This window comes from Lichenostomus cassidix, chromosome 6 (assembly GCF_008360975.1).
Source record: "Lichenostomus cassidix isolate B80296 chromosome 6, HeHo_3.0, whole genome shotgun sequence".
Classification (NCBI taxonomy): Eukaryota; Metazoa; Chordata; class Aves; order Passeriformes; family Meliphagidae; genus Lichenostomus; species Lichenostomus cassidix.
Genome location: NC_139487.1, coordinates 19513940 through 19541465, shown reverse-complemented (window position 1 = coordinate 19541465; position 27526 = coordinate 19513940). Strand labels below are relative to the sequence as shown.

Genomic DNA, 27526 nt, shown 5'->3' with positions numbered 1-27526 from the left:
ACTACTGCAGACTTGCTTGGCAAGTGTTCTATGCCACTCCAAAGCACGGTTATTTCCTGTGCAGGTATTGCATGGCATGGTTTGTCATGAAGATGTAACAGGTGTGTTTAATATATTAAAGTTTTTTAATCTTTGCACTAACAATATGAGCTTTCAAAAGTGTTTGTGCTTTTTATGTCAGTAAAATAGTTTATTCTTTTTTATTGGATTTCATGCTTTAAAGAAAAGGATTAATTGCTAGGGAGTAAAATAAGCAGAGAACAGAGTGCTAAGAATTCTGGGTTTATTCCCAGCTGTGATTTGGGTAAGTCATTTGGGCATTCTTTTAGAAAGGACTGACTTTAGGGTGCTCAAACCTGCTGAAAGATAACACAAGTATCCCAGTCTGGGAACTCATCACTGAAAAGCCTCTGACCAAGGGGACTGTTTCGAGAATCAAAGCCTTCAAGCTGTGTCTGTGCACAAATCACTGAATCTGTGGCTCAGTAATATGTGATGAGACTCAGCAAGCACCAACAAGGACTTGGTCCTTTCCTATATCCTTTTCAAATGCTATGGCAGTATTGTTTCCAAATGTACTTCATGCTAATGGTAGCAGAATTTGTTGTCAAGTTGTTTGACTCTGAATTTTTACTGGTTTTCTAATTATCTCCTGTCCAATGTTTCATTCTCTGATGTTATGAAAAAAATGAAAATTTAAATAAAAGTGCTCTTTGCAAATGTATTGGTCACTGCATCATGAGATTTATGTTATTCCACAACGCTGCTGTGTGGAGAAGGGACTGTGGGCTGTCACTTTGGCAGGGTATTTGAAAACAGATTCTCTCCAGCAGCTGCTGCCATTCTGTCTGCAGCGTATTTCTTGCCTGTCAGAAATGCAGCACCAGAGCACTTGCTGTTTGTCTCACACATTTGTTCTGTATTTCTTTTTGTTTTGTTTCTTCCTTTACCACAGAACAGCAAAAAAGGCTTAGTAGCCTGGCAGGTATGATGTGAAAGGTCTGCTACCCCCCAACTGCTGCCTCTGCTGGAGCAAAGCTGCTGCTTTGATAGCTTGTGGAGTACCTTTAGCAAACACACTGCCCAGGAACTGCAAAGAAATATACCAAACCCCTACACTGCTCATCTGTTTGTCCTAAGTCATAAAATTTCCATAGTTTGATTGTTCTAGTTGACTTTTGGGGCTGCCTTTTTGTTGACTCCTTTGGGGCATATTTTCATGTCTCTCTACACATCCAGTACAGTTAGTCTCACCTGTAGTGAGGGGAGAGGAAGAGAAGTAAAAATCAGCATTTACATGACTCCAAGGGCAAAAGTATTTGTGTCAGATGGCAAGTAATATATATGATAAAATTGTAGTGTGCTGGTATGCATGTGTGCTGCCTGCCTTCTCTGCACAGGTATGAGAGTCGCTCCTGGAAAGATGAGCAAATTATTTCCCAGGTCATCTTTTCCTCCCAGCACCCCAAACAGAAGTAGCTCAGTCTGTAGTGGGTGTTATAGGAGCAGTGCATTGTGCACTGTTTACTTCTATTAATATTTTTCATTTATGGGCATGGTGGGGTAAATGGAGAGGTGGGAGAGAAGAGAGTCCTGGAGAGTGCCTAAGCACTTGGAACATCTCAGCATAAACACAAGGGAGCCAATACTATGTGCTCTTACTGTCCTGCGCGGGCCCTGGACTAGCAGAGTGTGCATCATGAGGACAAAATCTGCCCGGGAGGCAGCTGCTGACCTGGTCTGACTTCACACCCCACGTTCTTTTGGCTGTGACACCAGAATGTCCCTCCTCTGCTGCTACCCTGTTAAGGTGACAGGCTCCACAGCAGCTTCCAGCAGTTTTTCTCAGCTCCTTCTCTTAGCGTAGCTGTTGTCTCATAGGACACCAGGCAGCTGCAAGTGTAACACTTGTCTGTGAGTCTGAACAGAGGTTTCCTGTTGGTTTTCCCCTTTGCAAGGTGTTTCCCTTCATTATCAGGAACTCCTTTGGACTACAGATAGCCACAGAGAGTTTGTTACAACCTGAAAAATCCTCAATGTGGAAGAATGAAGCACTTTGTGGTACAGCTGGGTCTGCATCTGCAACTCCACAAACTCTCTTGAAATCATTGGAGCTGTGTGGCAAATAAGTCAGGGTGACATTTAGTCATTTTTCTCCAAGCTGTAGCATACTGAAGGAAATCTCTGACTACAGGTGTATGTTTTCATTCCTTTGTCTGCAAAGACATCTGTGCAACAAGTGTCTGTATTTGCAGTATCAGCTGAGCAGCAAAACAGACCTCAGGGCTGAGTTCTGTGGACTTAGGAAGGATTTACCTGGAGGGTGCATGGGGAGGGCTTGTCCTAATACAGCTTGTGCTGTAAGGTAGGTCTTTCCTGTCTCCAGGATTGTCAGTCCAGCTCCTTCAATTAGTTCTAAATGCCCTCCAAAAATATTTTTGAAAGCTCCTTCAAAATATATTTAACCACCTAGTAGATGTTTCCACCTGGCTGTGCCATGGTAGATAGCTCGCAAATCTGCATGTTATAATAGTAAAGATATGAGTTAATGCTTGGGAGAAGGTTGGCATGAGCCATATGGTGGGTTTTATTTTTGCAAAATCATGAAAATAAAGATTTTTGCTTAGATGTGGCACCGGGAAATCAGATTGTGATACATTTTTCCTGTTGTTTATGTCTGTATTAGGTATTTTGAATATGATCATCATGGTTTCAGATGGGGTCTGTCTGGAAAGCAGCCAACTATTTTTCCAGTGCAAGGAGCTAGGACAGTAAAAAGAAATATTCTTATCTGTTAGATAAGAACTTTATGCCCCTCTCTAGTATTGAATTCTTTAGCTTGTAGAAAATAATGACTTTTCTAGACATTCACATCCTCATCCCCATACAAAAATATGCTTCCTTTTGGTCCTCAAAGTCTTGGAAGAATAGTCTAATTTCAGCTGCTCTTTTCATGCTCTGTTTGTAGAGGCTTAAAGGGTACCAAATATTTTCTACAAAACAGAGAGACTTGTGTACACGGACATGAAAGACTACACACACATTCACAGGGAGGGAAAAGAGGATAAAAATGCTAACCAAGGATTTAATAGATGCTTTGCTCTATTTTGAACAATTATAAACATTATTATTTTGTTTTTTCTTAAGGAGAAGGAAAACTTAAAGCTTGATGGTAATTTCTAACCAACCTTTTAAACACAAATCCTTCAGTACTGAGTTTCACAGGGCAGAATTGTGTTTGCTCAAGGTACCAGCAGATCAATGCATTGCTATGCACGAGCCTTTCCTCTACTGTCTGCCCCTCTCAGATTTCTACACATTTAATGGCTTTGGGCAGTATGGTGATGTGCATGTGAATAAACATATCTTTCTCTCTTCAATGCATGCAGTGATGTAAAAATTATAGGATTTGCAAAAGTCTTGATGAGGCAGACTAAAAGTGCAGATGTTTCCTCTCCAGGAAATCCCCATAGAAAAAATCCTTGACTGAGTCTAAGCGTTGCTGTACTGCAGCTCTCCACAGCAGAGCTTCAGCACAACTTGAAGTCCCTTGGTGACGCCTGCTGCTACCTCTGGGTGGCAGCTGGGCAGTATCAAGGAATTCCAGTTCAGAAGCAAGGCAATCTGAAGAAATTAGTTGTTTCCCTCCATCTTTATGCAGACTCCTGTGCAATCATGTCATATGTGTGCTTAAACAACAGTGAAATTTGTTGTTTACACACTCTGATTAGGGCACAGAAATGAATTGGAAACATCACATACTGTCTGCAACAAATGGGATTGTCAGACAGGTGAATGCAAGCTGTTAAAAAGCAGTGCCCCACTACCACATACCGTACTCCTTTAGGTTGAAAGCAGCAGAAAAAGATGTACAGGAGACTGTATCACTGGTGCTTTTTGATGAAGACTGGCATTGTAGAGTTACTAATTAGTCAAAAGAAGCAATTCTTGAAACCAAAATTTTCCATTGTCTTATATGACAGCTCAGACTGTCATGAGATGTGTGATGGTAACTACCTGAGAGATGCTCACCTAGTTTTGGTGGCATCAGGCATTTTCTTGGGAGATTTCCTTCAGTCCAGCTGCTAACCCCAGCTAGCAGTGACAGTCTGTCTCATCAAGTACTTGCAAGGATTTTTGCCTTAAAAGAGTTGGAATATGGTGATGTGGTGAAATGCTGGTAAGAACCCCCCATTGTCATTTCCAGATTCAGTGCCCGACAGATTAGTTTCTGATAAAGTTGATTCAGCACTCCTACGGGACAAGCCGGTTCAGCAGACAGTGCCGAGTGAGAAGAGGGCAGTGGAAGAAAAGAGAAGCACTGTCAAGAGCCCTTACCACATGGCTGATACCTCTGTTGATGATATTGGGATTCCACTGAGGGTAAGTCAATGCTGAGCATGTGGTTGATGCACAAAACCTGGGCTAGATTCTGCCTACCTGAGGACTGAGGGAACTCACTAAAGCTGCAGAGATTTAAGGGAAGATAGAATTATAGTTCCAATATATTTTATGTTGAATTATTCCATTTGCTGTCTATCGATGAGCTGCATCAGGGGAAAGAAAATTAAAAGTTAGCATTTCTTCTCATAATATTTAAGAATAATGTTTTCTGCTCCTCTGTTTCCTTCCCATCTAGCAGCTAAGGAGAGCTTTTTTCTCATTTTAGCCATCTTAGAGGCAGATACCTCTTCCATACATGATTACATTCATTCAGTGTTCAGGGGAAATGATGAAAATAATTATTAACCTTTTCTTGCCACTAGTGTGTTTCTAACTGTCCATTGATTACTTAGGAAATTCGTATGTATGACTAAAATAGGCAAGATGTTTAATTTCAGATGTCAAACCAGATTAATATACAGAACCTTTCATGCACTCAGCAGTTCTACAGAGGTTACAACCTGCCTCTGCAAAGCTTGCACATTATTAGTTACTTGAGTAAAACCTATAGCTTTGTTACATATGAGATGTTATATCTGGGTGAAATAGTTAATATTTCAAAACATTAATGTCATATAGCTTTCACATAGCAGATTGTAAATCTTTTTCATTGCTGGAAGATTTGTAATAATTTTGAAAGGCTGGTAAAATAATTTTTGATTATTTCTATGTACGTTTATTTTTCCAATAGAATACAGACAGATCGAAGGACTGGTACAAGACGATGTTCAAACAGATCCACAAGCTAAATAGAGGTACTGTAGCACAGATGGTTTTAATTTACTTTAAAAGACCACATTGATGACATTTTATTTCGTTCATATGAAGAATTGTACTGGATGTTAAATAAAAGCATTTTATGTTAACTAGTGTTTGCTCTGCACCACAGAACTCAACCAATGTATTTGAAATCTTTGAAGTTAAAGGTGAGAGAACAGTGAAGTCCAAAGAAAGGTCTGAGTTGTTCTGAAAGGTGAACTGACTGCTGTGCCCTCATGAAATCAAGTATACTATCTGAGATCAGAAAAGTTGATAATAATTCTATACTTAGAGAAAATAGATCCTGAACTCCAGTTTTACCATCTAACCCAATCCACACACTTTTAAAATCCAGTAGGTTATCCCTGAAAATTCTCAGTGCATAAGAGAAAAGTTTTTACACTGTTATGCTTTAGTAGCTGCACAACAAAGCATGATTTGAAGTTTGCTGAAACCAGTGGAAAGGTTTCCATTAATTTTTGGTGAGTCAGAATCTGAACCCTAATCTTTCTCCTTTGAAGACCTAGAATTGTGGTGAGCACTTGCAAGTTTTGTAGTGGTGCACTCTCAGGGCATTCCCACCTTGGGACACTTCTAAGCCTGACTGCTGATACATTCACATTTTTCTTCTGTGTGAGAAATGGCTGCAGTAGCATTTGCAAACTGAACCCTCTGACGCACAGGCAAGTGCAGCTCAGACCTGTGACAAAATATAGAGCATGCAAAACTGGAGCTGTATTTGCTGCTGCAGCTGCTGTCCTGATGAGCTTTATGCATAGATAAATGCTGTGCTGTATTGGATGGAATGAGGAGGAGTTGAACTGTTTCCTAATCCTGCTCCTAACAGAGGCTCTTTAGCTCAGCCAGAGCCCATGCTCAGATGGAAGAGAATGAGTTCAGCCCCCTTGGCTTCCAGGATCTGTCACAAGGCCCAGACATGCAAGGCAGCAATGAACAAAGAGGCATTCTAGGTTATGTCATGCTGGAACATCAGCACAAGAGGGACTGTTCTGCAGTCAGCTTGAATGGATTCTTGGCTCGCCGTTCCTCCCCTTTAAATCTGTCCTCTCTGTTCTTTTTTGCAAATCATGTTCCTCTCCTTAGACAATCCTGAAGAAAACCCTTATTGCCCTACCTACATATTTCCTGAACTTCCTGAAATCCAGCAAAAAACTGAAGGTACCAGAAGTTTAGTCAGAGTATCTGTTGTCTCGTGCTTTGAGTTAACTGTACTATAGTGCCCTAATAGTAACTAGATTCAGGTTCTAGTTTTATGTTACCCATGTGTTACACTGCCTGGAAATTCAGTTATGCCCAGTATACCTTCTTGTGTGATGCATAAAATAACTAAATCTTTGCTAATCCATTAATCTTTTTTTAAAGTATGATTCCATCTAGGCTAGTGTTATTAAAGTAGGCAATAAAATCACATGGTGATAGGAAGTTGGGGGATGAAGCAAAACCTCCACTTCATTGTGGATAGTCTCAAAATCCGCTGCTTTTCTCTGCTGCAGAAGACAATCCTTATTCTCCTACATATCAGTTTCCTGCGTCCACTCCTAGTCCTATTTCTGAAGGTAATAATAAAGGTCCATATATCTTTTTCTGCACAAATGCTGCCTTACCCATTTATTTTCTCCCCAGAGTTTTTTCTAGTTGCTGAGTGTTATGTTGCCTCAATGATTTGCTGCACTCTAAGCATTGCCTTGACTGTATGATGCCTTTTTGGTTTTGCAGTGCTCCTCTGGCTTTGTTACTAGTATTTGACTAATGCTGCAAACTTGAGGTTTGCTTGATTTTTTTGCGCTTATCAGTTGCGTGTGCAGTGATTGTTTAACATGTCTAGGTTGCTGACTTTACATGTAAAGATCTGGTTTAACTGAGATTTCTCCCCCTCCTTTCAAATCAATAAATTTCATTAATTATTTGCTTCTGGTTTTTAATGTTAACATAATATTAGGGCCAGACCCAGAATATCACTGAAGCCCATTGGTAAAAAGGCTGCTTGCTTCAGTGAGTTTTGGATCAGTCCCTCAATATAGTCTTTTAAAATAAAAATAACATAGTAACATAGGTTCAGGGCTGGTCTTAGATGCACTTGGCATCTCTAGGCAAGGACAGGGCTTGGTCTCATCAGTACATCTTGCAACTTGAAATAACACTCTATTTTCAGTATCTCTTCATGTGCTCAGCAGATTCCTTTAAACTTCATATTCAAATCAGAATACTTTGCAGTCATGTTTCAGAGGTGGTGAAATAGCATCTGTTGCAGTGGTAATTGTGTAACTCTGCAAAATACTTATATATGAGAAACACTGGAATCTGCTGCACACATTGGGTGTACAGACATTTCGTGATTGGGAAGTTGCAGGTGACAGCCTTGTTGAGTTGGTGCTTTGGTGCCACTTTAGATCCTGCAATTTAGGAACTTGCCTACTTAGCCTGTGCCTCAAGCCAACCCTGGTGAAACCATTAATTAATTAACCATTTTATTCACTGTTTGTATTAAATATGTGGTGGGTATTGTGTAAGAGCAAAGCATGAAATATGAGCTGATGTGTTCAAAGAAGGCAAGGAAATGTAAGGTGCATTTCACTGTTAAAATGAATGTGGTTGAAGTCTCATATAGGTATCTAAGATACTTGATAATTTCTTGGTGAAATGTATTAGGTGAAGAGTCCTGCCTTGCAAATCATAATGCAGGGTAAGTTACTTTCTCTTGACAGAATGATATGTGGGTATGGATGAGAGCGAAACAGTTTCAGTAACTAATGGATAAAAGAGTTTTACAGAGAATATTTCCGTGTTCATAATGAGGTTTAAAAATCCATTTTAATCATCTGAACAAACACAGTTTGCAAAACCAATGATGATGATATATTAAAAAGTCTTTTTACTATATGTTTTATGTTTTCCCATAAATGTCTCCTATGAACTTATAAATGTGCATATGAAAGTAATTTGCTGGTTTAGATAACTGAAATTTTATTGGACCAAACACTAATTTTTGTTCTCAATATATTGGGAAAGATTTCTCTAATATTTGCTTGGATTCTTTTCTTGATAAGAAATACAAAATATTTGATGTAGATGAGTTGGAGGGGTTGGAGTACATGTTTTGTGTTTAGAAAACATTTCAAAATTATGTACTCAGTGGCAGTGTTTATACAGAGATGGGTTGGAGCCTTAATTTCATAGAATTAGTGTCAGAATGTACTGATGCACAAGATCTCCTAGAAACATCAAGATTTGGGCTCCCTTCAAAACTATATTTAGAGTTTCAGCAGCAAAAACTGCAGATTCTCTACCATCTAGAGGGAAACAGCCTCCCTTCTTTAAAGGAATCAGGTTTTGAAGTTACAAACCTGTGATATCCTACTCCATTAAGGAGGGTCCCATGGATTGAATGTAGCTTTGAGGAACAGGAGATGTCTTAATACTGAATTCTGATTTACTCTAATATTATCAAGTCATTCTGGATTTCTGTGTTTCAGTATTTCTTGCTGTAAAAGGCAAAAAAATATAGACACTCCTCTTCATAAGGTACTCAGAGACACAACAGGCCTATTCTCCTCATTATTGCAGATATTAGAATAATATAAATTGGGAAATAGCAATTATCTGAACTGAATTTTTATTGTATGATTTTTCTTGTTTGAATGATGAGCTATAATGAATATTGATATTTCTCTTCAAGTAAGTAAATCAAATTATTTTTTATTGATCACCAGCACTAAATAAGATTATTAGTGGTGAATGACTGTAAAGGTAGTTTTAGACATTTCATCTGTATTTGTAGGGACTACTGAGAGTTTTGTGATTTACCAAGTATTTTTCTGTCTGAATAAACCAAACTTATATTCAAGAATACCAGTCATTTTTTTCAATAATTCAGTGTAATACAAATATTTGGTTGCTGTTATTAAGGTTTAAAATACAGGAATTGGCCTGAAAACTGACCTTTGCTTTTTCTTAACCTGAAGATTATGATAAGCAGACTAAGATCAATAACCCTCTTTTTGGAACTTAAACCTTTTCATTCATTCACTAAGAGAGCTAAAGCAGATAGTCTAGAAGTTTAGACTTCCCTGAGCCTTCGCAAAAGTCTTGATGAAGGCGTGAGTGCAATTTCATGCCAGCTGTTTTAGCCAGATTGTTTTTTCCAGCATATGAGATTGGCTGTAGCATCTGATCTATGTCCTTGAGAGAAAATTTAGAAATTGTTTCAAGCTATTGATTGGCATCACTAAATTCACGTAACACTTTCTTTTAAATGTTTTCTTGAATGTCTTTCTTTAAATGCTTTTTTACCTAGTATATTCTAGCTTCATCTGTCTTTTTCTCTGTCACATTTAGTGGTTTCTTCACAGAGGTATTAGTAATACTTTTGCCCACAGTTGTCTTTGCAGTCACAAAATCACAGAACATTCTGAGTTGGAAGGGATCCTCAAGGATCATCAAAGTCCAGCTCCTGGTCCTGCACAGGACATGCCCAAGAGTCACACCATGTGCCTGAGAGCATTGTCCAAACACCTTTTGAACTCTGTCAGGCTGGTGCTGTGACCCTTGGGAGTCTGTAATAGTGCCTGACCACCTTCTGGGTGAAGAACCTTTTTCTAATATCCAACCTAAATCTCCCCTGACACAACTTCAGGCCATTCCCTTGGGTCCTGTCACTGGTCACCAGTGTCTGCTCCTCCTCTTCCCCTCACAAGGAAGTTGTAACTGCAATGAGGTCTCCCCTCAGTCTCCTCTTGTCCAGGCTGAACAAAGTAAGTGACCTCAGCTGTTGCTCATATGGCTTTGCCTCAAGGCACTTCACCATCTTTATTGCCCTGCTTTGGATGCTCTCTGATAGCTTAATACAAAAATCATATGTAATTGACAGCAGGACTCCTCAGCTCTATTATTGTGTCTAGTGCCTAATGAGTTATTTTAATGACATACTGTGGCTTTTGGATCCTCTATTTGTCTTTCAGCTTTTGTTTAAAGTGGATCTAGTAACCCTTGCTGTATGAGAGTTTTGTGATAAAAAGGGATTATTTTCTAAATTACTTTGAGAGCCTGGGGAAAGGTATTAGTGTAAGTAATATATTAATATTTATATCTAATCTGGGAATTAAATTCAAATGCACTTTAAACCTCATTGGGATTTTATTTTTTAGGATCCTCTCCCTGTGGTAAGTACTGGTCATATCACTCAAATTATGGTCAATGCATTAGTAGAAGAAATTAAGGGGTCTCTGATGCTTCTTCTTTGGGGCTTTTTCAACTCACTTGCAATATGCTTTTGTCTTTCAGATGAAGATTCTGATTCGTACTCTCCTCGTTACTCCTATTCTGAGGACAGTAAGTAATTCACATTTCTTGTTTAATCTGTCAAACAGAAAGGGCATGTAAAGCATGTGTTTATTTGCCTCCTATCCACTTCACCAATATTCCTATATACGATTTATCCTACAGGCAGAACCCAGCTTTCTGTTCCCCGCTCCAAGAGTGAGATGGACAATATTGATTCAGAGAAGGTTGTGAAGAGGTCTGCCACTTTGCCACTGCCAAACCGTACTTCATCATTGAAATCAAGCCCAGAAAGGTGACCTGAGCTAGGGTGTATATGGATCAGTACTGGAAGAATATCTGGAAGCTGTCAATGGGACGGGGATAAAAGTGGAAGCCTTAGGTCCACAACTCCAGTTAAACTTTTTTTGGAAGCTGGATATATAGTTTTTACTCTGAGTCTTCTACTGGGCAGCAGTGAACTGCCTCATTGTCACAGCCCAGTCTCCCATTCCATCTGTCTTTTTTATCAGGCATCACACAGCCTATTGCAGAGTCTCCTGCCTGGGTGAGGAGTGTTTCCTTGGGTGTCATGCCTAGACAGTGCTTACCACATAGACATGGTGAAGCCTCTTGGCTCAGTGTGACATTGTAAAGGCACATCAGAATGTAAGGAAGTAGTGGTAATTGCAGAGAAGCAAAATTTGGATTTATGTTGAGCCTTGGTAAAAATTTCATTGCATTTTCCATCTCTGAGGAGACTTACCCATATGAACTTTATTGGAAGTAGGTTCTAGTCAGCAGTCATTTCTAGTAATTTCTGATCTTTAGGATGACTTCCCTCTTGCTTTTTTGCTTTGTTTATTACCATGTATTTTAAACCTCTTTGCAACAGTAATGAATGCATTTATCCAAAGAAGGAAAAGCAGAATAAGCAAAGAATATTTTATGTCCTGCTGAATTTTTCCTGCTTTTGAACTGCTCCTCCCTCCTTTACCAACTTCTACATGCTCTTAGTGTTTTTTACTTTATTTGCTGCCTCAAATGAGCAATGCCATAATTTAAGACTGCTACTTTAGTGAGCATCTCAAGTCACCAGATCAGGAGATAAAGTTTATTGATAGGACATGTCTTTCTTATTCCGGAATTGAAGGCATAGAGTATTTGCCCTCTGAGAAAGCTCTTGCAAGTGAAAGGATTGCCACAATTAGTGCTTCCTGTTTTCTCGTGGCAAACCAGTGCCTCACCAGAATTTTCTCTGTGGTTGGAGTCTTAAGCAATCAAGTTATTCTGGACAGCAAAAATCAACCTTGTTGAAATTTGTACACTGTATGCCAGTCATTTTGGCTGACATCTTTCCTTACCATAGAAAGAAAAAAGGTTAAATTGACGTCTCTGTCTCTCCTCAGCCAGCGGAGAGAGTTTAGGCAGCTCAGTGCTTTGTTTCTATCCTAACCAGATCAGAAGAGTGAGGGAGAGGAAACCTGGAGCAGCAGTTTTGGATAGATGCCTCACTTTTGTTTGGTGAACACTGGGTGAGATCAATCCACATACGCATTGCCCATCAAAGAGAACATGTCAAGAGCAAAATCAGAATTAGTTTACCATCTTAAACTGATTTCTGGGCCTTTTGGAGAGCATTTTTTATTTTGCATGAAGTGTTTGAGTATATCAATTTTCAGAGCAGCTGGACCTTGTAGGATATGGACCCTGAATGCTTGGTGACAGTTGTTGTCTGAACAGTGCTGGTGCACAAAATTATAGTGGTTTGCATAGTCAATGGACTGTTCTTAGCCATCTTTAGATACAGCAACCTGAGATCGTTCATTTATGTCTCTAGAAAAATCCTCCTCTTGGAATCCAGAGTGCCCTCAGAATCCAGAGGAGTGGTAGTCAGGTAATCAGTGACATGGCTAAAAGGCAGAAGTTTAGCAAAAGGAATTCAATCTGAGTTCTGCACAAAGTCTGGACATGTTCATATTTGTGAGCTTAGTTGAAGCCCATCATTAAGCTATTTCCAATGAGTAAAGATACAGAAGTCTGGAAGTTTATCGAAACTACTTAGAAAAACTTCCCTCTGCTCCAATGGTTTCAGCAGCTGAGCTGTGTCAAACTCTGCCTGCAATAGATAAACAAATACATGTCTGCAGCCCTATCTGAACTGTTCCTCTTGTAACAGACTCCCTTCCTAGGTTAAAAAAAGTACCCTGATTAAACCAGAATAATGGGATAAAGCATCTGTCAAAATTGGGTGTTTGTCTCCACAGAAACCACAGTATTTTAGGTTAATCAATCTTTCTTTCCTCAGGACTGACTGGGAGCCCCCAGACAAGAAGGTAGACACCAGAAAATACCGTGCAGAACCCAGGAGCATTTATGACTATCAGCCAGGAAAGTCCTCTGTTCTGAACAACGAAAAGATGGTAATGTTTGATTTATCTTAGTTTGTGGCATTATCCTGTGATTATGAAGTACTCTCCAAATGCTTGTGTGGTTCTATTTGGATGGGATTCCTTATGCTTACATTGCAGTGCTTGTGTGATGTATTTTGAAAACTGTTCTGCATAACTTCCTAACATTTTTGTTCTCTCTAAAGCAAGATCCAGGGGGATTGAGAGACTTCTTTCCTTTTGGACGTGTTGTTTTCCGTGTTAAGTATGGATCACTAACCCTAGTTTTTAATCCTTGTTTGACAGTGTGACCTGTTCAGCAGCTGTTTTGCCAGCTGTACTTTTTCTAGGGCACAGAATTAGCTGATGCAGGAGGGTTGCAGGCATTATGCAACAGAGAAGGCAGGTTCACTTTCTATGTTCCTCTGATGCTTTAAACACTGAGCTAGTTATTAGAGTGCCTTTAGTGGATGCCTCTGAGGTGCCTTAGGACATAGCCATCTTCCCTGGGCTACTTTCTTCCTCAGCTGGATCTCACTGTTTCTGTGGCAGAGGTGTCAGGACTGAAGGTGATCTCCCCAGCTATGGGGGAATGTAACCTGGAGTATTAAATGAGCTGTTACCAATTTCAGTCTGAATTAGTAAGCAATGCTGTGAATTATGACAGCTGGGAACATACAAAAGTTTCTTTCTGCAGCCTTGGCTGAGAATACTTGACAAGGGACAGGGCGGAGAGGTGATGCTAACCTCATCAGGCAGTCCTGTATAAATCACTGCAGATCATTTAAGGTGTCCTTCCACGGTACAAGTGTGACACTGTAACTGCTCGAAAATACTGAACAATGTTAGTCATGTATAAAGATAGTGCATAAAGATATAATTGCTCTATAAAGGCATTAATTTGAAGGATTCAATTAGAAGTGCAAATTGCATGTGGATTTCCAAATGTAAACTGGACTTTGTTCTTTAACAGCTCAGACATTGATCCATGCATGGAGTAGGTAAAGGAACGCTCCTGAAAAACCTGCCAAGGATTTCACACAAGAGTGAATGGCAATTTAAATCAATAGAAATGTAAGAATCAAGTCTGTTGTGGGACCTGATGCTTCTCCTTAGTATTTTGGTGGGTTTTCTTTTTTCCTTCCAAGTGTAATCAAGGTCCATCACTTTTTGAAGATCCTGCAACCAACTTCTTTTCACACCCGTGTCCCTTCATTGACTTCATTGCTCCTGATGGGAGCATGATCCTAGTGCCTATTGCAATGGGCGGTGGATGACTACCTCTTGATACTACTGGGCATTGGCTCAGCCCATTAGAGAAGTGCCAGTGAGGAGTGGTTTGAACGTGATATGACACCTCCATTCCTGCAGTCCATCCTGGAGCCAGATTTCTGCTGACTTAAGCATCAATTTTGTCTCACGGTAAACAGACAAGATTAAAACTTGTGGCAAAAGGCCGGCTTCATCTGTGTACTTAAGCATTTGCAAAAGGTCTGTCATCACCAGTGGCACTGTTTACATGTTCAGACTTCATCTGGTACTTATTTGAGCTGTGGAATCAGAGTCCAAAAGCCACAAGCAGAGCTATCAGCATAATTGAAAAAAATTGTACGTACAGAGTTCATCAAAACCAAGATGAAAGTGATAGCTGTGTTACTTCCAGTGTTACTTTATGAGCTTTAATTTAAAGCCATAGGCCAGAGAAGAAAGGAGGTCTTGAAATAGTAGTTTCATAGTCTCCATCAGTCTCATTAAATATAACAGTAATATAGTGGTTAATGGCTATGTCTTTCAGGGAGATGTAGGAGATTTATGAATATCTCACCCACAGCTCAGACTGTCAGAATCCCAACCTAAAACCATTTCAGAGCAGTGAAGAGCTTCTTTGTTGACATCAGTGGGGTTTGTTTTAACGTAAAGGCAGTTATATGAGTGCTTTTAGTTGGAGTGCAGTAAATAAAAAATAGAGGTATTGATTCTTTTGTGCCTTTAAAAAATAGCCAAAGCATTCTCCAGGCCATCAGGCATTAAACATGACATAACTATTCATTTTATTGCCTCTCATTCAGCATCAAACCTGAGTTCTTTTCCTAGAGCTTTTTTTTTCGTGATGCTACCAGCTATGGGAGAGTCTGGGACATCCAAGTCCAGCACTGTTGTTAATTGCCTCAGTAACCCCATCACAAAAAGATTTCCATGAGGATGCTGTGCATCTGTGTGGCTCCTTACTTGTTGTGATGGAGCATTTGAGATCTCACTGACACAGCAGACATAATGTGTTTGTATTTTTAATGCACTGAGATCCACTCTGTCTAAGACTAGATATACTGAAATGCAAGAATTAGCTAGATATCTTTTGGGGAGTGGTACCTCATAAGCTTTAGCAATGGACTTTTATTCTCTTACCTCACCAGCAATGTTTTCAAATAGCTACAACTATTTAAATTTTTTTTGTTTCATTATAACAGATGGTATGAATGAAAGGGAATTTCCTTTTCAGCTGTACTGTTTTCTGTCCTGTCTGATTTTCCTTCATTGTAGTTTTGTCTGATACTCTAACATTTATTTGTGAAGAAACATGTAATATTGTCACTCTATCCATCCTTTCAGAGATCTTTCAGGATGCGCTCTCTCTGACATGTGTCTCATATGATTTAGAAAACCACCTTCCACTCTGTTTGCAGTGTATAGAACAGGGTTTCTCACATGTTCATGTGCTGTTAAAGATGCAGTATTTGATTTGGGCCTCACTGAGTCTCTTTCTTTAACCAAATGAAGATTTAAAAAAAGTAAATTAGAATACATGCAGCTTTGGACTTGATAAAAGTGTCTGGCAGTAGGACTGAGAGACTGCTTGACTCCCAGCTCTTCCATTGAGTCTCTCTGTGACTCTGGGCAAGCTGCACAATCTCCATCTCTCTCTCTGTGGGTCTCCTGACCTGTAAAATGCAATTCATTCATGTTCATGTTGCTCACAATAATACTATTAGGCTAAACTGATGTTTGCAAAGCAGTTCGTGGCCTTTATGAGAGACATGCTATAGAAATTCCAAATTATAAGGTTGAATATCTACATTTTAGAATGGAAGCCATGGGATCTGCATCTCTAACAGTCCCTTTCTGTGTATTCTTTGCATAATGTTATCCTTCTCTTTCTTCCATTCCCCTATCACCAACTCCTTTAGACTCGGGATATAAGCCCAGAAGAGATAGATTTAAAGAATGAACCTTGGTATAAATTCTTTTCGGAATTGGAGTTTGGGAAACCGGTAAGTTTGATAGTTGCAATGACCAATGAAGTCAACCTGCCTTTTTTTTATTTAATTTATTTTTTTTTTATGATTGTCACATCTCTTTCCTAGGCCCTAAATCTGAAACAGCTGCCTTACTCATTTAAAGATGTGATTGTACATAATGTCATCCTGGTACTAACATAAAGCAGCTGTTCTGTGGCAGCTTTTAGTGTTTTGAAGCCATTTACAAACATTCCCCACCTTCCAGCACTATGTATCAACAAGGTAATATTTTTGCACACACCATAGTTCAAATGTTAAATTGTTAATGTTAGAAATATTACCCTGTTCTCATTCTTAAAAGTCCTTATTCAAAGCCCTTATTCTACCTCTGCCTAACAAGATCTAGGATGGCTGGTAGGTAGCTTTAAGTCAAGGAGAATCATTTATTCCTGTCCTTGGCTTGTAAACTGTAGGTCAGTAATTTCCAACTCTCTATAAACAGATCATGACCCTGTTTCCTGCTTATTTCCTTATGCATGTAGCTGCCCATTGTGTAAAAGGGGGGGCATTAGTCTGTGTTGAATAGCCCTTGCCCTTCCCTGAAACCAAAGGAGTCTGAGAACAGTGTGCTTTCTTTTCAAATGGAGCTATGTTGCAATGTGTGGAGCAGAAAAAAAAGGCCTTGATTTCCCCTCTGGAAAAAGAAGAACCAAAGTTTAATTATTCAGTAGGACAAAGAACATTCTGATGGAGGGAACACATTAGTGGTCATGGCTACTGGGAAAAAATGTGACTTTAAAGCATTTTATGGCCTGGTTCTTAGTGATTAAACACTATTAGTTATTAAATACTGTTTAATAAGCCACTCTTACTGCACCCAGAGGTCAGTATCAACCTCTCACACGTATTCAAGCATAGTGATGGTTTGTCATTTCTTCTTTCTCCTTGAGGTCAGTTGTCAAATGCCCATGCACACAGTTTTTGAGTACTGCTGAGATTCCTGCTGAGATTTGTGTATAACAAAACAGAAATATGTTTTAAGGTTCAGTATTGTCTTCAAAGACAACTGCACATGGACACTAGAGACCAGGTTTCCTTTAAATCCAGTCTTTGTTCTGACAGAAGTGACAAAATTCCTCTGTGCAGAATGTAGCTCACCTGGAGTTGTGTGCTCAGTCTGATCACATCATACAAATAGTGTAATTTTTGCTGAAAAGCAAGGATGTGCAGTGGTTGAGTAGTCCATTCTTTCATAGAAAACTATGTTTTATAACTATGGACCTTCCATCCTAAGCTAAAGAAAAAGTTTCAGCAGTGTTTGAGACCTCCTAATATTTAGGCAGTAAAAGTCAGATAAATCTCACCTCACTGAGGCTTTTAAGTGTTGTCAGTGTAAGGATTTAGCTCTTCACAACTTGTCATTGTTTAAGGTTTCCACAGTGAAAAGTTTATCTTTGCTGCCATGTAATTAATAGCCATATGCTTTTGCAATGAGTGAAAGTTTGTCATCTCTGTGATCCTTTGAGTTAGTGTGAGTTAATGGAAAACGTATCAAAGAAAGGAGAGCATTTATGCCCTTTGTCCTTTCTAGATGTGGGGGTATACCTGTTCTTTAGTAGTGTGGATTTGTGCTCTTAGTCATGCAGCCTTGGTCTTATTCCAGAAGAGGGTATCTCGGGGCAATCTGTCTCGTGTTCAGCAGAGCATCTGTTCTGGTGACAAGTTCGCCACCTTGCTCAGGGCACTTTTGTTAATTGCTGCTTTCTTATGGCTTGCCTTGAGCTTGCTCCAATTCCAAAGCCATGCAACCATGCACCCTGAGAACTGTGCCTATTCCTGAGTGTGGAACTCCATAGTGTTTCAGTATCAGGCACTTGAATTCATGATGCTATCTCAGACTTTTGTAGCTGGCAAAACCCTCTCTGAGCTTTGTTGCCCCAGACCAAAGAACACGTTTTTTGTAGCTTTGCTCATTCCAGTCATGGGAATCCGATCCAGTCTTTCACTCTGAATAATCCTGCCTGATATTTAAATGTGCATCCAAACAGGAAAAATCCATTTTGAAATCGGTGCTCTCAGCTGTAGGATGAATTTTAAATAACTAGTTCCCAAACTTTTTTGTGTCCCACTTTGTCCACCAAAAATTCCCACAAATGAACACCCAAACCAGTGAAATAAAAAAAAAAATAACAACTTTGCATTCTCATTGCCCCACAATGCCACCACTGGAAAATCAGCCATTTGTTCACATGGTATGTATTCATAGTCTGACGGGAATGGGGAAGATTTTCCCTTTTCTTTATCAAAGGCCCTTGTTTTACCCTTTCCTTTTAAAAAGAAGAATGAGCAAAACAAATGCTTTTTATGACTGTGTGGTTTTTTTCCCCCATTTTGTTTTGGTTTTTGTTAAGAATGCTTTAACCAACAGCTGTGGGCTCCCTCTAGAGAGTCCAAAATCCCTTAGAGTACCTTGCAAAAAAAAATTTCTGAAAACACTACTTAAAACAGCCCCTTCCACACTGCATGTATGTTCCCTTTTGCCCCTCATGATTTCTTGATATTTATGCTATAGCAGATTTATCCCTCTTTCTCTCTCTCTCGTTCTCTGTTGTGGTTTGTTGGTTTTTATAATTTCTTTTCAGTGTTGATGCAAATTCCCTATTGTATTTCCCCTCTGTTCTAATCCAATTTCCATATTCTCTGTGATGTCTTTCCTTATCTTCATTTCCTCATTTCCTTCCTCTGCTTTCCATCAGCCTCCAAAAAAGATTTGGGATTATACTCCTGGAGATTGCTCTATCCTTACTAGAGAGGATAGAAAGGTAATTGTGTCTCACGTACGTTGCACTACAGCATCTAGCGCGTATATATGTGTGTATGTAGGTTTCTTTTCTTTTTTTTTTCTGGTAGCATTGCTTGGGTTTTGTGTGCTTGTGAGTGATTTTTTTTTTTTAATTGGGCTTGAGCTCATTAGCCTAACAATTAAGTAGCTAGTGAATTGATTTAATAAACGATTCTTAAATCATAATCAGCCATAATTTAGAGTGGTTGTTTTGCTATCTCAACTTGCAATGATAATTATACTAACAGCATATTGCATATTGTTACATTATCTTTTTTTTTTCTTTACAGGTGGGTTTTATAACTTTATGGTTTGTAGAAATAGATTCTAGCAGGCCTGTGCATCTCTTAATTTGAATGTTAATTCCTTAAAATTATTTCCTCTGTAATGATTGAAACATGATTAATTGCTAGTGATTTTCTTTGTATTGTCCATACCACCTTCCTCCTTTTTCAATTAAAAAGGCTCTCTTTTTTTTTTTTTCAAAATTAACATTCCTTTGGTTTCCCCTAACCCTAAGCATTGTTTTCCCATTCTTCTTCTCCTTCTTTAACCAGAGTGATCTAGAAAAAGACCTCTACCTCTACCAGACTGAGTTAGAGGCAGATTTAGAAAAAATGGAGAAGCTTTATAAAGCGCCACATAAAAAGCCACAGAAGGTATTTCCTATTCTTTTCATGCTGCCAATCCCTGTTCCAAACTCTCTGCTCTAATCTGTTCACTGCTGGATGATTATTAAATGAGGTTGGGATAAATAATGGTTCTGACCGTTCTGACTGCATGGCTTGCTGTGTCGCTGTCAGAAATAATAGAATGTGATGCTGAGAATCCAGCTTGAAATCCGTTTCAGATACAGTGATTTCCTCTCTCACACCACCACTACGTTCACTTTCAGCTCCCCCCACCCCCATCACAGTCCCCATTTCAGGTTTAGAGTTCAGTGTCTGCAAAAAAAAACCCTCTCTATTTTTCACATGAATAGGCAGCAGCAGCAATCAGCTTAAAATTCTTGGTTGGCGTGTCACGTCATCATCTCGTGCCTTTCAAGCGTGTTGCCATCTACTTTCCCTTCATACAAGCTCCGCTCTCTGCTTGGAGCTCACGCCTACCCAAGATTTTGGATATTCCCAAGAGATTTTACACAATTTTCCTTACGCTGCACCTTGCCATGGTCTTCTAGGGCAGGTCAGCTGCTGCTGCTGTTGCTGCTGCTTCGAGGGTCTGCAGGACTCCAGCCATGAAATGATAGATTAATTGGTAACACGCCATTTTTTCTATTTTTTTCTGTTGCTGATTTTTTTTTTTAAGCTGCGGCATTTCACCAGGACTCAAAAAAGCTGCCTTTCCAAACCCAAGATTTGCTTTTTTTCCTAGATAGAAATCCTCACATAGATGAGGGGACACCAAATGGGGCATTTCTTCTAAAATTGCCTTCGATTTTTAAATAACATGCCTAAGAAGTGTTAGATGGATTTAAAGCAATCGGCTAAGAACTGGCTTTTGCTATTCAACCTGTGCAGCTGGCATTGCTTCTCTTAAGTAAGGAAACTGAACTGAAACGTCGCTTTTCTCATTAGAGCTTTGATATTTTTGGAATGCTGAGGAATGTATTATGCTGCAGAAATGTAATACACCTTTAAAGCAAAAGCGGGCAGTGACCGGTTGGGGGAAAGCTTGGGGAAATAATTATGAGCATGTGTCTCCTGGTCATGGCCCAGCTGGTTATCACTTCTTGCTTTTGGCTTTATTCACAATGACTCATTTGCAGACAAAAGAATAGGCACTGCAAAAAGGCATCGGCTGTGCTAAAAACCTGTCACTGCCCTGAAGGACCTCACGAAAATTGTTGCTTTTCTGCAAAGACATTGACAGCTTAAATTGCATTTAGACTTAAACCTCAATGTCTCCTATAGGCTAATATTCAAGCAATAGATGGAAAATAACTTAAGCAAGCCTTTTTCTTTCTCCTCACATGTAAGTGTATATCAATGACTCCTTTGTTTGGACTTTTGCAGAATACAGCAGGTGTTACTCCTCTGGAAACTTCCACAGACCATTCTTCCTAGTAAGTTTTTCAATTGCTCGTTGATGTCTCTTTTACCATCTGAGGTCATGTAGGACAGGGTTTTGGGTGTTGAAATTGGGTTGGCTTTATTTTGGGGGGATGGATATAGACAAATGCATGTACCATAAGAACTATATGCATGCTTTAGGTGAATCCAGGTATAATGTCTGCTTTTTGATCTTGAATGAATTTCAAATTGATTACATGATGATTGCATTGTCTAAATAAAATTTGCTGACTGTGCTAGGCAGTGGCTTTTAAAAAAACAACGGACCTTTAACTTCATCTAATGAGTTTTGCAAATCGACTGTATATTCACGCAAATAACATTATTGTGTGGAATAAACAAAAATTGTTTGTTACACATGTGTGATAGATTGGCTCCTGCTAGATATTCTGAGTAATGTGCACCAGATCAGATGGATGCAGTTGATGAAAGGCAGTAATTTTCCAGCCTACAGGAAGGGAGCAGGGGTAGGAGTAACAATATATTTCTCAAAGATCGGTTGGGCACTGCTTTTTCAGTGGAATATGTAATGAACAGTATATTCTGTCTAAATGAGTTGTACATGGAGTTGGTTTGTTTAAAAAGAGGAATGCAGACAAAAAAAAATCCAGAGCAATATGCTGAGCTGTGCTGAGTTACTTGATTCATCCTGAGTTATCTGAGCCTCAGAGCCAGCCCCTACTGTGAGCCTGCTCCTCCTTGTAATTGGACTGAATATTCAGTGTTGTCCACAGGCACAGTGATCCCCTCTGCGAAGATGGTTTGTTAAAAAATGCAGGTTCTCTCCAGATGCCCATTAACACTGTGTGTGTTCACTGCCCCTTTGGGGGCCTTAGAGGTCTCCTGTACTTCTTTCAATTCAGTTCCCCTCTGTCTGTGTTCATTCTGCTGGGAAACCCACACAACTGCTGCAACTGTTTTGTTTTTGTTAGGAAGAGCGCAATAAAATAAATGGGAGTCTCAGAGATTAGCATAAATATCTTACATTTGCAAATGACATGACTGATAAGGTTTCTGCCCATGGCAGCCCTGGTATTAGACAGCAGGGAGAAAAGATAACTGGAGTTTATTGCCTTTTTCTTCTTTTTTTTTTTTTTTTTTTTTTTGTTTGGTTTGGGTTTTGTTGTTTGGGGTTTTTTTGTTTTTTTTTAGGGTTGCTCTCCATTTATTCACCTGATCTTGCAGAGTGCTTTGGCCCTAATACAGTACTGCTTGTTGGTCTGAATAAGGGAGCAGCTAGTAAAGGGATTCTGCCAAATGCCTTCTCTCTCTCCTCCTTTCTTCCCAAAGGAGGATTGTTTTAACAACTAGGCTAATAACTAGGGAAGTCATTATTCCCTGCAGCAACTGGCTGGGTTTCCTCAGGTACCTGACAAAGAGATGCACTGGGATAGCCCTGATGAACAATAGCATTGTAACTATGGACCTGTTTGGGCATTGTCTGGGTTGAAAAAGTGACAGTATTCCCTTTCTCTTTCGTGGTGCTTTTCATAGGCTTTTCCTCCAGAAAATAATTTATAGAACTATGTATGACCTGGCTTTTCTTGTCCGGAAACTAGTCATCCTTGAGATCCAGACATTGTGCAATTCCACCTTCCTAGCCAGTCCTCTGATGTGTTTGAAAGCTTTCTCTTTACCCCAGAAGTACAGCATCTATCCAAAACAAACAGATACATGTACAAATTTATCCACAACAAACAGATACAACCACAGCCATTTTTCCAAGTTCTCATCGAATTGAATCACTCTTGGACATCAGGATGTCAAATGTTTCTATTAATTGGAAATTCTGTATATTTTTATTTTTTCAAACTTTCCAGCAGTCATGCTTTGGCCCCAGAATAGCATTGTGTGAGAATCCATCTTATTCTGAAGAGCCTGGTTGAGCACAAGAACTGGTATTAGATGAGCTTAGCTTTTAGGAAAGTAGTCTGCCGGATTGCTTAGTAAGTTTTTTGCACCTGGAAAGACTATTTATACCATGGCATTGCCAGTTATTTTTTTAGAGAGAAAGCAGTGAAATCGAGAAATCAGATGTGTGAGCATACTTGTACTTAGGTTCATGACTAGAAAAGGGATTTGCAATAAATTTCCAGTCTTTAAAAGCCTAAGAAATTAAAATTGTACTAATTTTAACAGCGTTCTGGTTACATATATGCATGGTAAACCTAGAGTCCAGGGTTTTTTATTCCCAACAGTAGTAGCCTTGGGCAGAGCTGAACAGAACTGTGTGCATCTGGGAATTTCAATTAAAACAGTATAGACTCTATACCCCTATACTGTTGCTTCTCTGCACAGTCCCTCACTGATGGGCTTCAGAAACTGCTCGGGGAGTCTTGAACTCTAGTGTTGACTGGGAGGCTGAACTGGATGAGATGACCTCCTGTGCAGCTGTGCTTTGTAAGCATGGGACAGGTATGGCTAGTGTTTAAGGAGAGAGAACTGGAAGCTGGAATGTTTTGTGTACTTCCAGCAAGCCAATGAATTTCATTGTGTCTGCAAAGAAATCATGCATCAGCTCTGTGACTATTGTGTCATCTGTAAAATAGAGAAGTGCTTTCCTGTTGCCTGTTTCCTGGGGGCTAAGCCTGCAGAGTTCCCTCAAGTGGAGGGTGCTTTGGTGGTGCCAAACCCAGAACATTATTGCAATGTATTCATAACCTCTTCATTCAGCACCAGTTCTTGATACACAGTTTATTCTGGGTTCACAAGTGTGGATTTTTCTTACTTTACATGAAGCTGTCAGCAAACAGGAGTGACCTCCTTGTGTCCCTCTCTTTTTTTTTTTTTTTTTTTTTTTTTTTTTTGTGTGTGTGTTCCAGCTCCTCCTATTCGCCTAACTACCATGCAGTTAAGAGGGAGTCAGAGCCAGCTCTGGCAGATCCTGCGGCTTTGGAGAATGAAAGGCAGATTTACAAGAGTGTGCTGGAAGGTGGAGATATCCCATTCCAGGGGCTGAGTGGTCTCAAGCGACCTTCGAGCTCTGCTTCCACAAAAGGTGGGTGGTTAGGGCACTAACCTCTTCTCCATTCTGCACAATGTCAAAAGACAGGTGAAATGGAGCAAATGGTTGCAAGGTTTAGAGTCCTGTTCAAGCTAGTTGAGATTTATGCTGTCCTTTCTCCTTCCCATTCCCAGTGTTCCCTCCTTTTTTCTCTCTGACCCCACAGGCCAATATTTTTCATGATGCCTTTAACTGATCCAGGTTCCTCTTCTCAAGAGAGACCAGCTCACTCCATCCAGCACCTCAGCCACACCCCACACCCTCATGTTCTTCCTCAAGGCTGCTTAAGCTGACCTTGCTATCCATCTGCTCCCACTGCCTTGCCATTCTAGTGCCCTGCCCTGCCTTTTCTGTTCTTCCCAGAGCAGTATCTCAGCAGGCAACACCAGTCTGCTGGCCTGGCTACCCTGGTGTAGCTGGTGCCATGTGCTCCACAGCCTCCTGCCTGCCAGGGGTGTGCAGAGAATGCATGGGACACTGAACTAGCAATTGCTGGCTGAACCAGACCTGCAGGCTCCAGGAATGTGAGCCAGAAGAGACCAATCTCCTCCTCTTCCCTCCCCGCATTGCAGACTCTGTAAAAGAGGCAAGGAAGAGCATGACTCCCATCAGGGAATTGCACTGGGGAATGTATCTCTGAGCCAACTTCAACCTAAAAATGGCTTGAGATGGGGAGAGGACTGGAGAAGGAATGTGTTGGGTTTCTGAACTGCTCTTCCTAAAAATAATACACCACACCAAAAAGGTCTCTCTGTCTCCATCTTCCAGATGTTTTTCAGCATTTTGTCAGGCCTGTAGGGCAGGGAGTCAAACTGGATCTGAACAAAAAAATCTGTTCAAACAGTTATTGCTCCCCAAACTGCAACTGAACGTGGATTACTATTTTGACATTTGAATTGGAACTCAAATTGGAAACAGACCTAAAAACTGCAGTCTAAGCTGAAACCAGACTGAATCCTGTTTTTAAAAAAATAATATCCTGATCTGACTCCTTGAATTTTGAAGCAACCATGGCCAGCCACATTGTCTGAAGGACATTCAGCTTATTCCTAGTATGGGGAATCTCTAAGCAGGCATCTCTTGGGCAAGGCCAGCTTATGTGGTGTGCTTGTGCTAGCACAGTCAGCCTCTGATTGTTTTCTCCCTCCCAGGAATAAACTGTTTGGCAAGCACTGTGGTGAGACCATAGAAGGTGTGATTACAGGCTTGGTATTAAGCCATTTTTGCAATGTTAGTGCCTCTGCATTCTTGCTGACACCCTGATCCTGCCCAGAGTTCAGCTGCCCTTTTCCATGGTGCCACAGCTTCCCTGGAAGCTCATGATGCTTAGCACTTTTTGGGAGGGTACCTTAAAAGTGCTCCAGATTTGCTTCTGGCCAAGCCTCTCATTTTAGAAATGTTAGCAGCACTTCACCTACTCCTATAAGCGCGGCTTGTTTTGCAGTTTCTTTCTGCTTTTCTTTATGTTTTGGAGTTTTGTTTCTTTAAAGTGCATTTTATGAAATCCAAGCATGTTCTTTCTCCTTTCTCAATAGCTTTCTAGCACTTAAGCTAACAGGTTGTATTTATTTTATTCTGCATGCTTACCAGTGGATCGTAAAGGTGGGAATGCTCATATGACTGCACCCTCTTCAGTTAATAGCCGAACCTTTAACGCTAGTCATACTGGTATGTTAGGTCACGCATGTAAACATAAGAAGCCCTTATCAGCTGCCAAAGCCTGCATTACTGAAATCCTCCCTTCTAAATTCAAACCCAAACTAGCAGCTCCAGCTGTTCTTGTGCAGGACAAGACGGGTATCTTGCTGTCTCATGAGAAAGCTCAAAGCTGCGAAAACCTCCGTAGCTCCACTGCCTTGTTTGATAATAAAAAGGCTTTCATGGTAGACATAGGGGAAAGCATAGAAAACATCTTGATGAAGTCGAAGCAAGAGTATGCCATCAAATCTGGCAGTACCATGAGCCTGCAGGAGTATGGCAGCAACTCTAGAAAAGGCTACCTGTTCCCTGCCTCCAGAAAGAGTGGGATGGAGTTTACAACACTCTATAAAGACATGCACCAGATAAACCGGTCCAGGATCCACTTGGACACAGTCTCCTCCTGCAGCGTGAAGGATATTGCATCTCAGTTTGAGAATGAAGCAAAGGACAGGATGGAGCACAGCCTTATTCGAGAGGATTCAGAGCAGATCCCCAAAGACACTGTTTCCTCCCGTATCAGTGCCTTTGAGCAGCTGATCCAGAGATCCCGATCAATGCCCTCACTTGACTTTTCCATTGCGCAAAACAAACCGACCACTTCTCTTCAGTCTAAAACTTGTCTGAGTGCTGCATATTCTGCGGAGATTCTCCTGGATTTGTCAAAAGCACACCAAGAAGAGAAAGATGTTGCTAGTTTTGCAGATAAATCCTCCCGCTCCTGCAGCAATGTGGAAGACACAGCTTCAGATGTCAGTGATGTCATCCCTATGGACACACTTTCAGCTTGCACGGATGAGATAGATCTTCTCTCAAATGCCTCCAATGACAGTGGCAGCAGCAGCAGCAACATGAATGGGCCTCAGAAGCATAAAATCAACAGATGCAAAGGCGCATGCCCAGCTTCCTACACCAGGTTCACTACCATCCGAAGGCATGAACAGCAGCAGACCTCCAGGAATCCTGATTCCAAAATGGATGTCTATGGAGACAGGCACATGCTCCCCAGAAACGTCTACCTAATGAGCCCGCTTCCATTCCGATTGAAAAAGCCTTTCCAACACAAATCCTGCAGAACTCCGCCCCCAGACTGCCTGGCAAGCCTGGCAGTGCCCAGCACTGAGAGCCCAGATGACCCCATACAGCTGCAGGGGAGTGTAGGAAGCAAGAGTCACCACTCCCAGCACCAACCTTGCTCCAGAAGTGGGCCTCTTGCTCCCAGGCGCCTGTCCTCCTTTGACATTGTGGAGAGGCTTAGCTACTTCCCCACCATGGCATCTAGCCGGGATAGCTTCATGGGCCAGGCTGACACTCCTGACTTCTTAAACAATGGGAACCCTGTTTCATATGCCCTCTATCACAGCCTGGACACAAACAACAACCCGCAAAGTGAACTTGGGACATACCTAGGAGGTGGTTTTTGTGTTCTTTACCGGTGTCCCTTTATCTGTCTTCTTGCTTCCTTTCTCCTCTTTTCTTCCACAACCCTTGCATTTTTACGTCGCACCTTTGCATCCTCTGACTCTGTTTCTTTTCACCTAGTGTGTCTAATATCCTTTGCGTGTCTTGCTGAGCAGTTTTGTTCAGGGCTTGTTAACAGCTGCACTTCTGAGAAACGACTTCCACTGCCTTTCTAATCACATCAGGTTCCGTTTATCTCTCAAGCAGCTCTGGGGATGCTAGAATCTCAACATGAGATATTTCTAGTCCTATAGCATTTACACACATGGGAATTATAAACCAAACCCAGATGATTTGCTTTATGGAGTAGTTTCTCAAGGTCTAGTTGTGTGTGTGTGTGTGTG

The 27526-nt window shown here is 40.5% G+C and overlaps 1 protein-coding gene across 37 annotated transcripts in view; it reads left to right on the top strand.

Moving 5' to 3' along the window:
• SORBS1 (sorbin and SH3 domain containing 1) overlaps positions 1-27526 on the top strand; it is a 165749-nt gene that overhangs the window by 116400 nt on the left and 21823 nt on the right. For 21 of the 37 annotated variants that reach the window (XM_085065484.1, XM_085065473.1, XM_085065471.1 and 18 more), the window contains 14 exons: positions 956-985; positions 4208-4383; positions 5135-5198; positions 6307-6381; positions 6717-6779; positions 10504-10551; positions 10666-10795; positions 12788-12902; positions 16055-16138; positions 18862-18927; positions 19505-19606; positions 20963-21012; positions 23842-24017; positions 25614-27134. In XM_085065484.1, coding sequence (XP_084921610.1) covers positions 956-985; positions 4208-4383; positions 5135-5198; positions 6307-6381; positions 6717-6779; positions 10504-10551; positions 10666-10795; positions 12788-12902; positions 16055-16138; positions 18862-18927; positions 19505-19606; positions 20963-21012; positions 23842-24017; positions 25614-27134 — 2700 coding nt within the window. The remainder of the gene's footprint in view (positions 1-955; positions 986-4207; positions 4384-5134; positions 5199-6306; positions 6382-6716; positions 6780-10503; positions 10552-10665; positions 10796-12787; positions 12903-16054; positions 16139-18861; positions 18928-19504; positions 19607-20962; positions 21013-23841; positions 24018-25613; positions 27135-27526) is intronic. The other 16 variants (XM_085065501.1, XM_085065502.1, XM_085065499.1 and 13 more) reach the window with 10 other exon arrangements.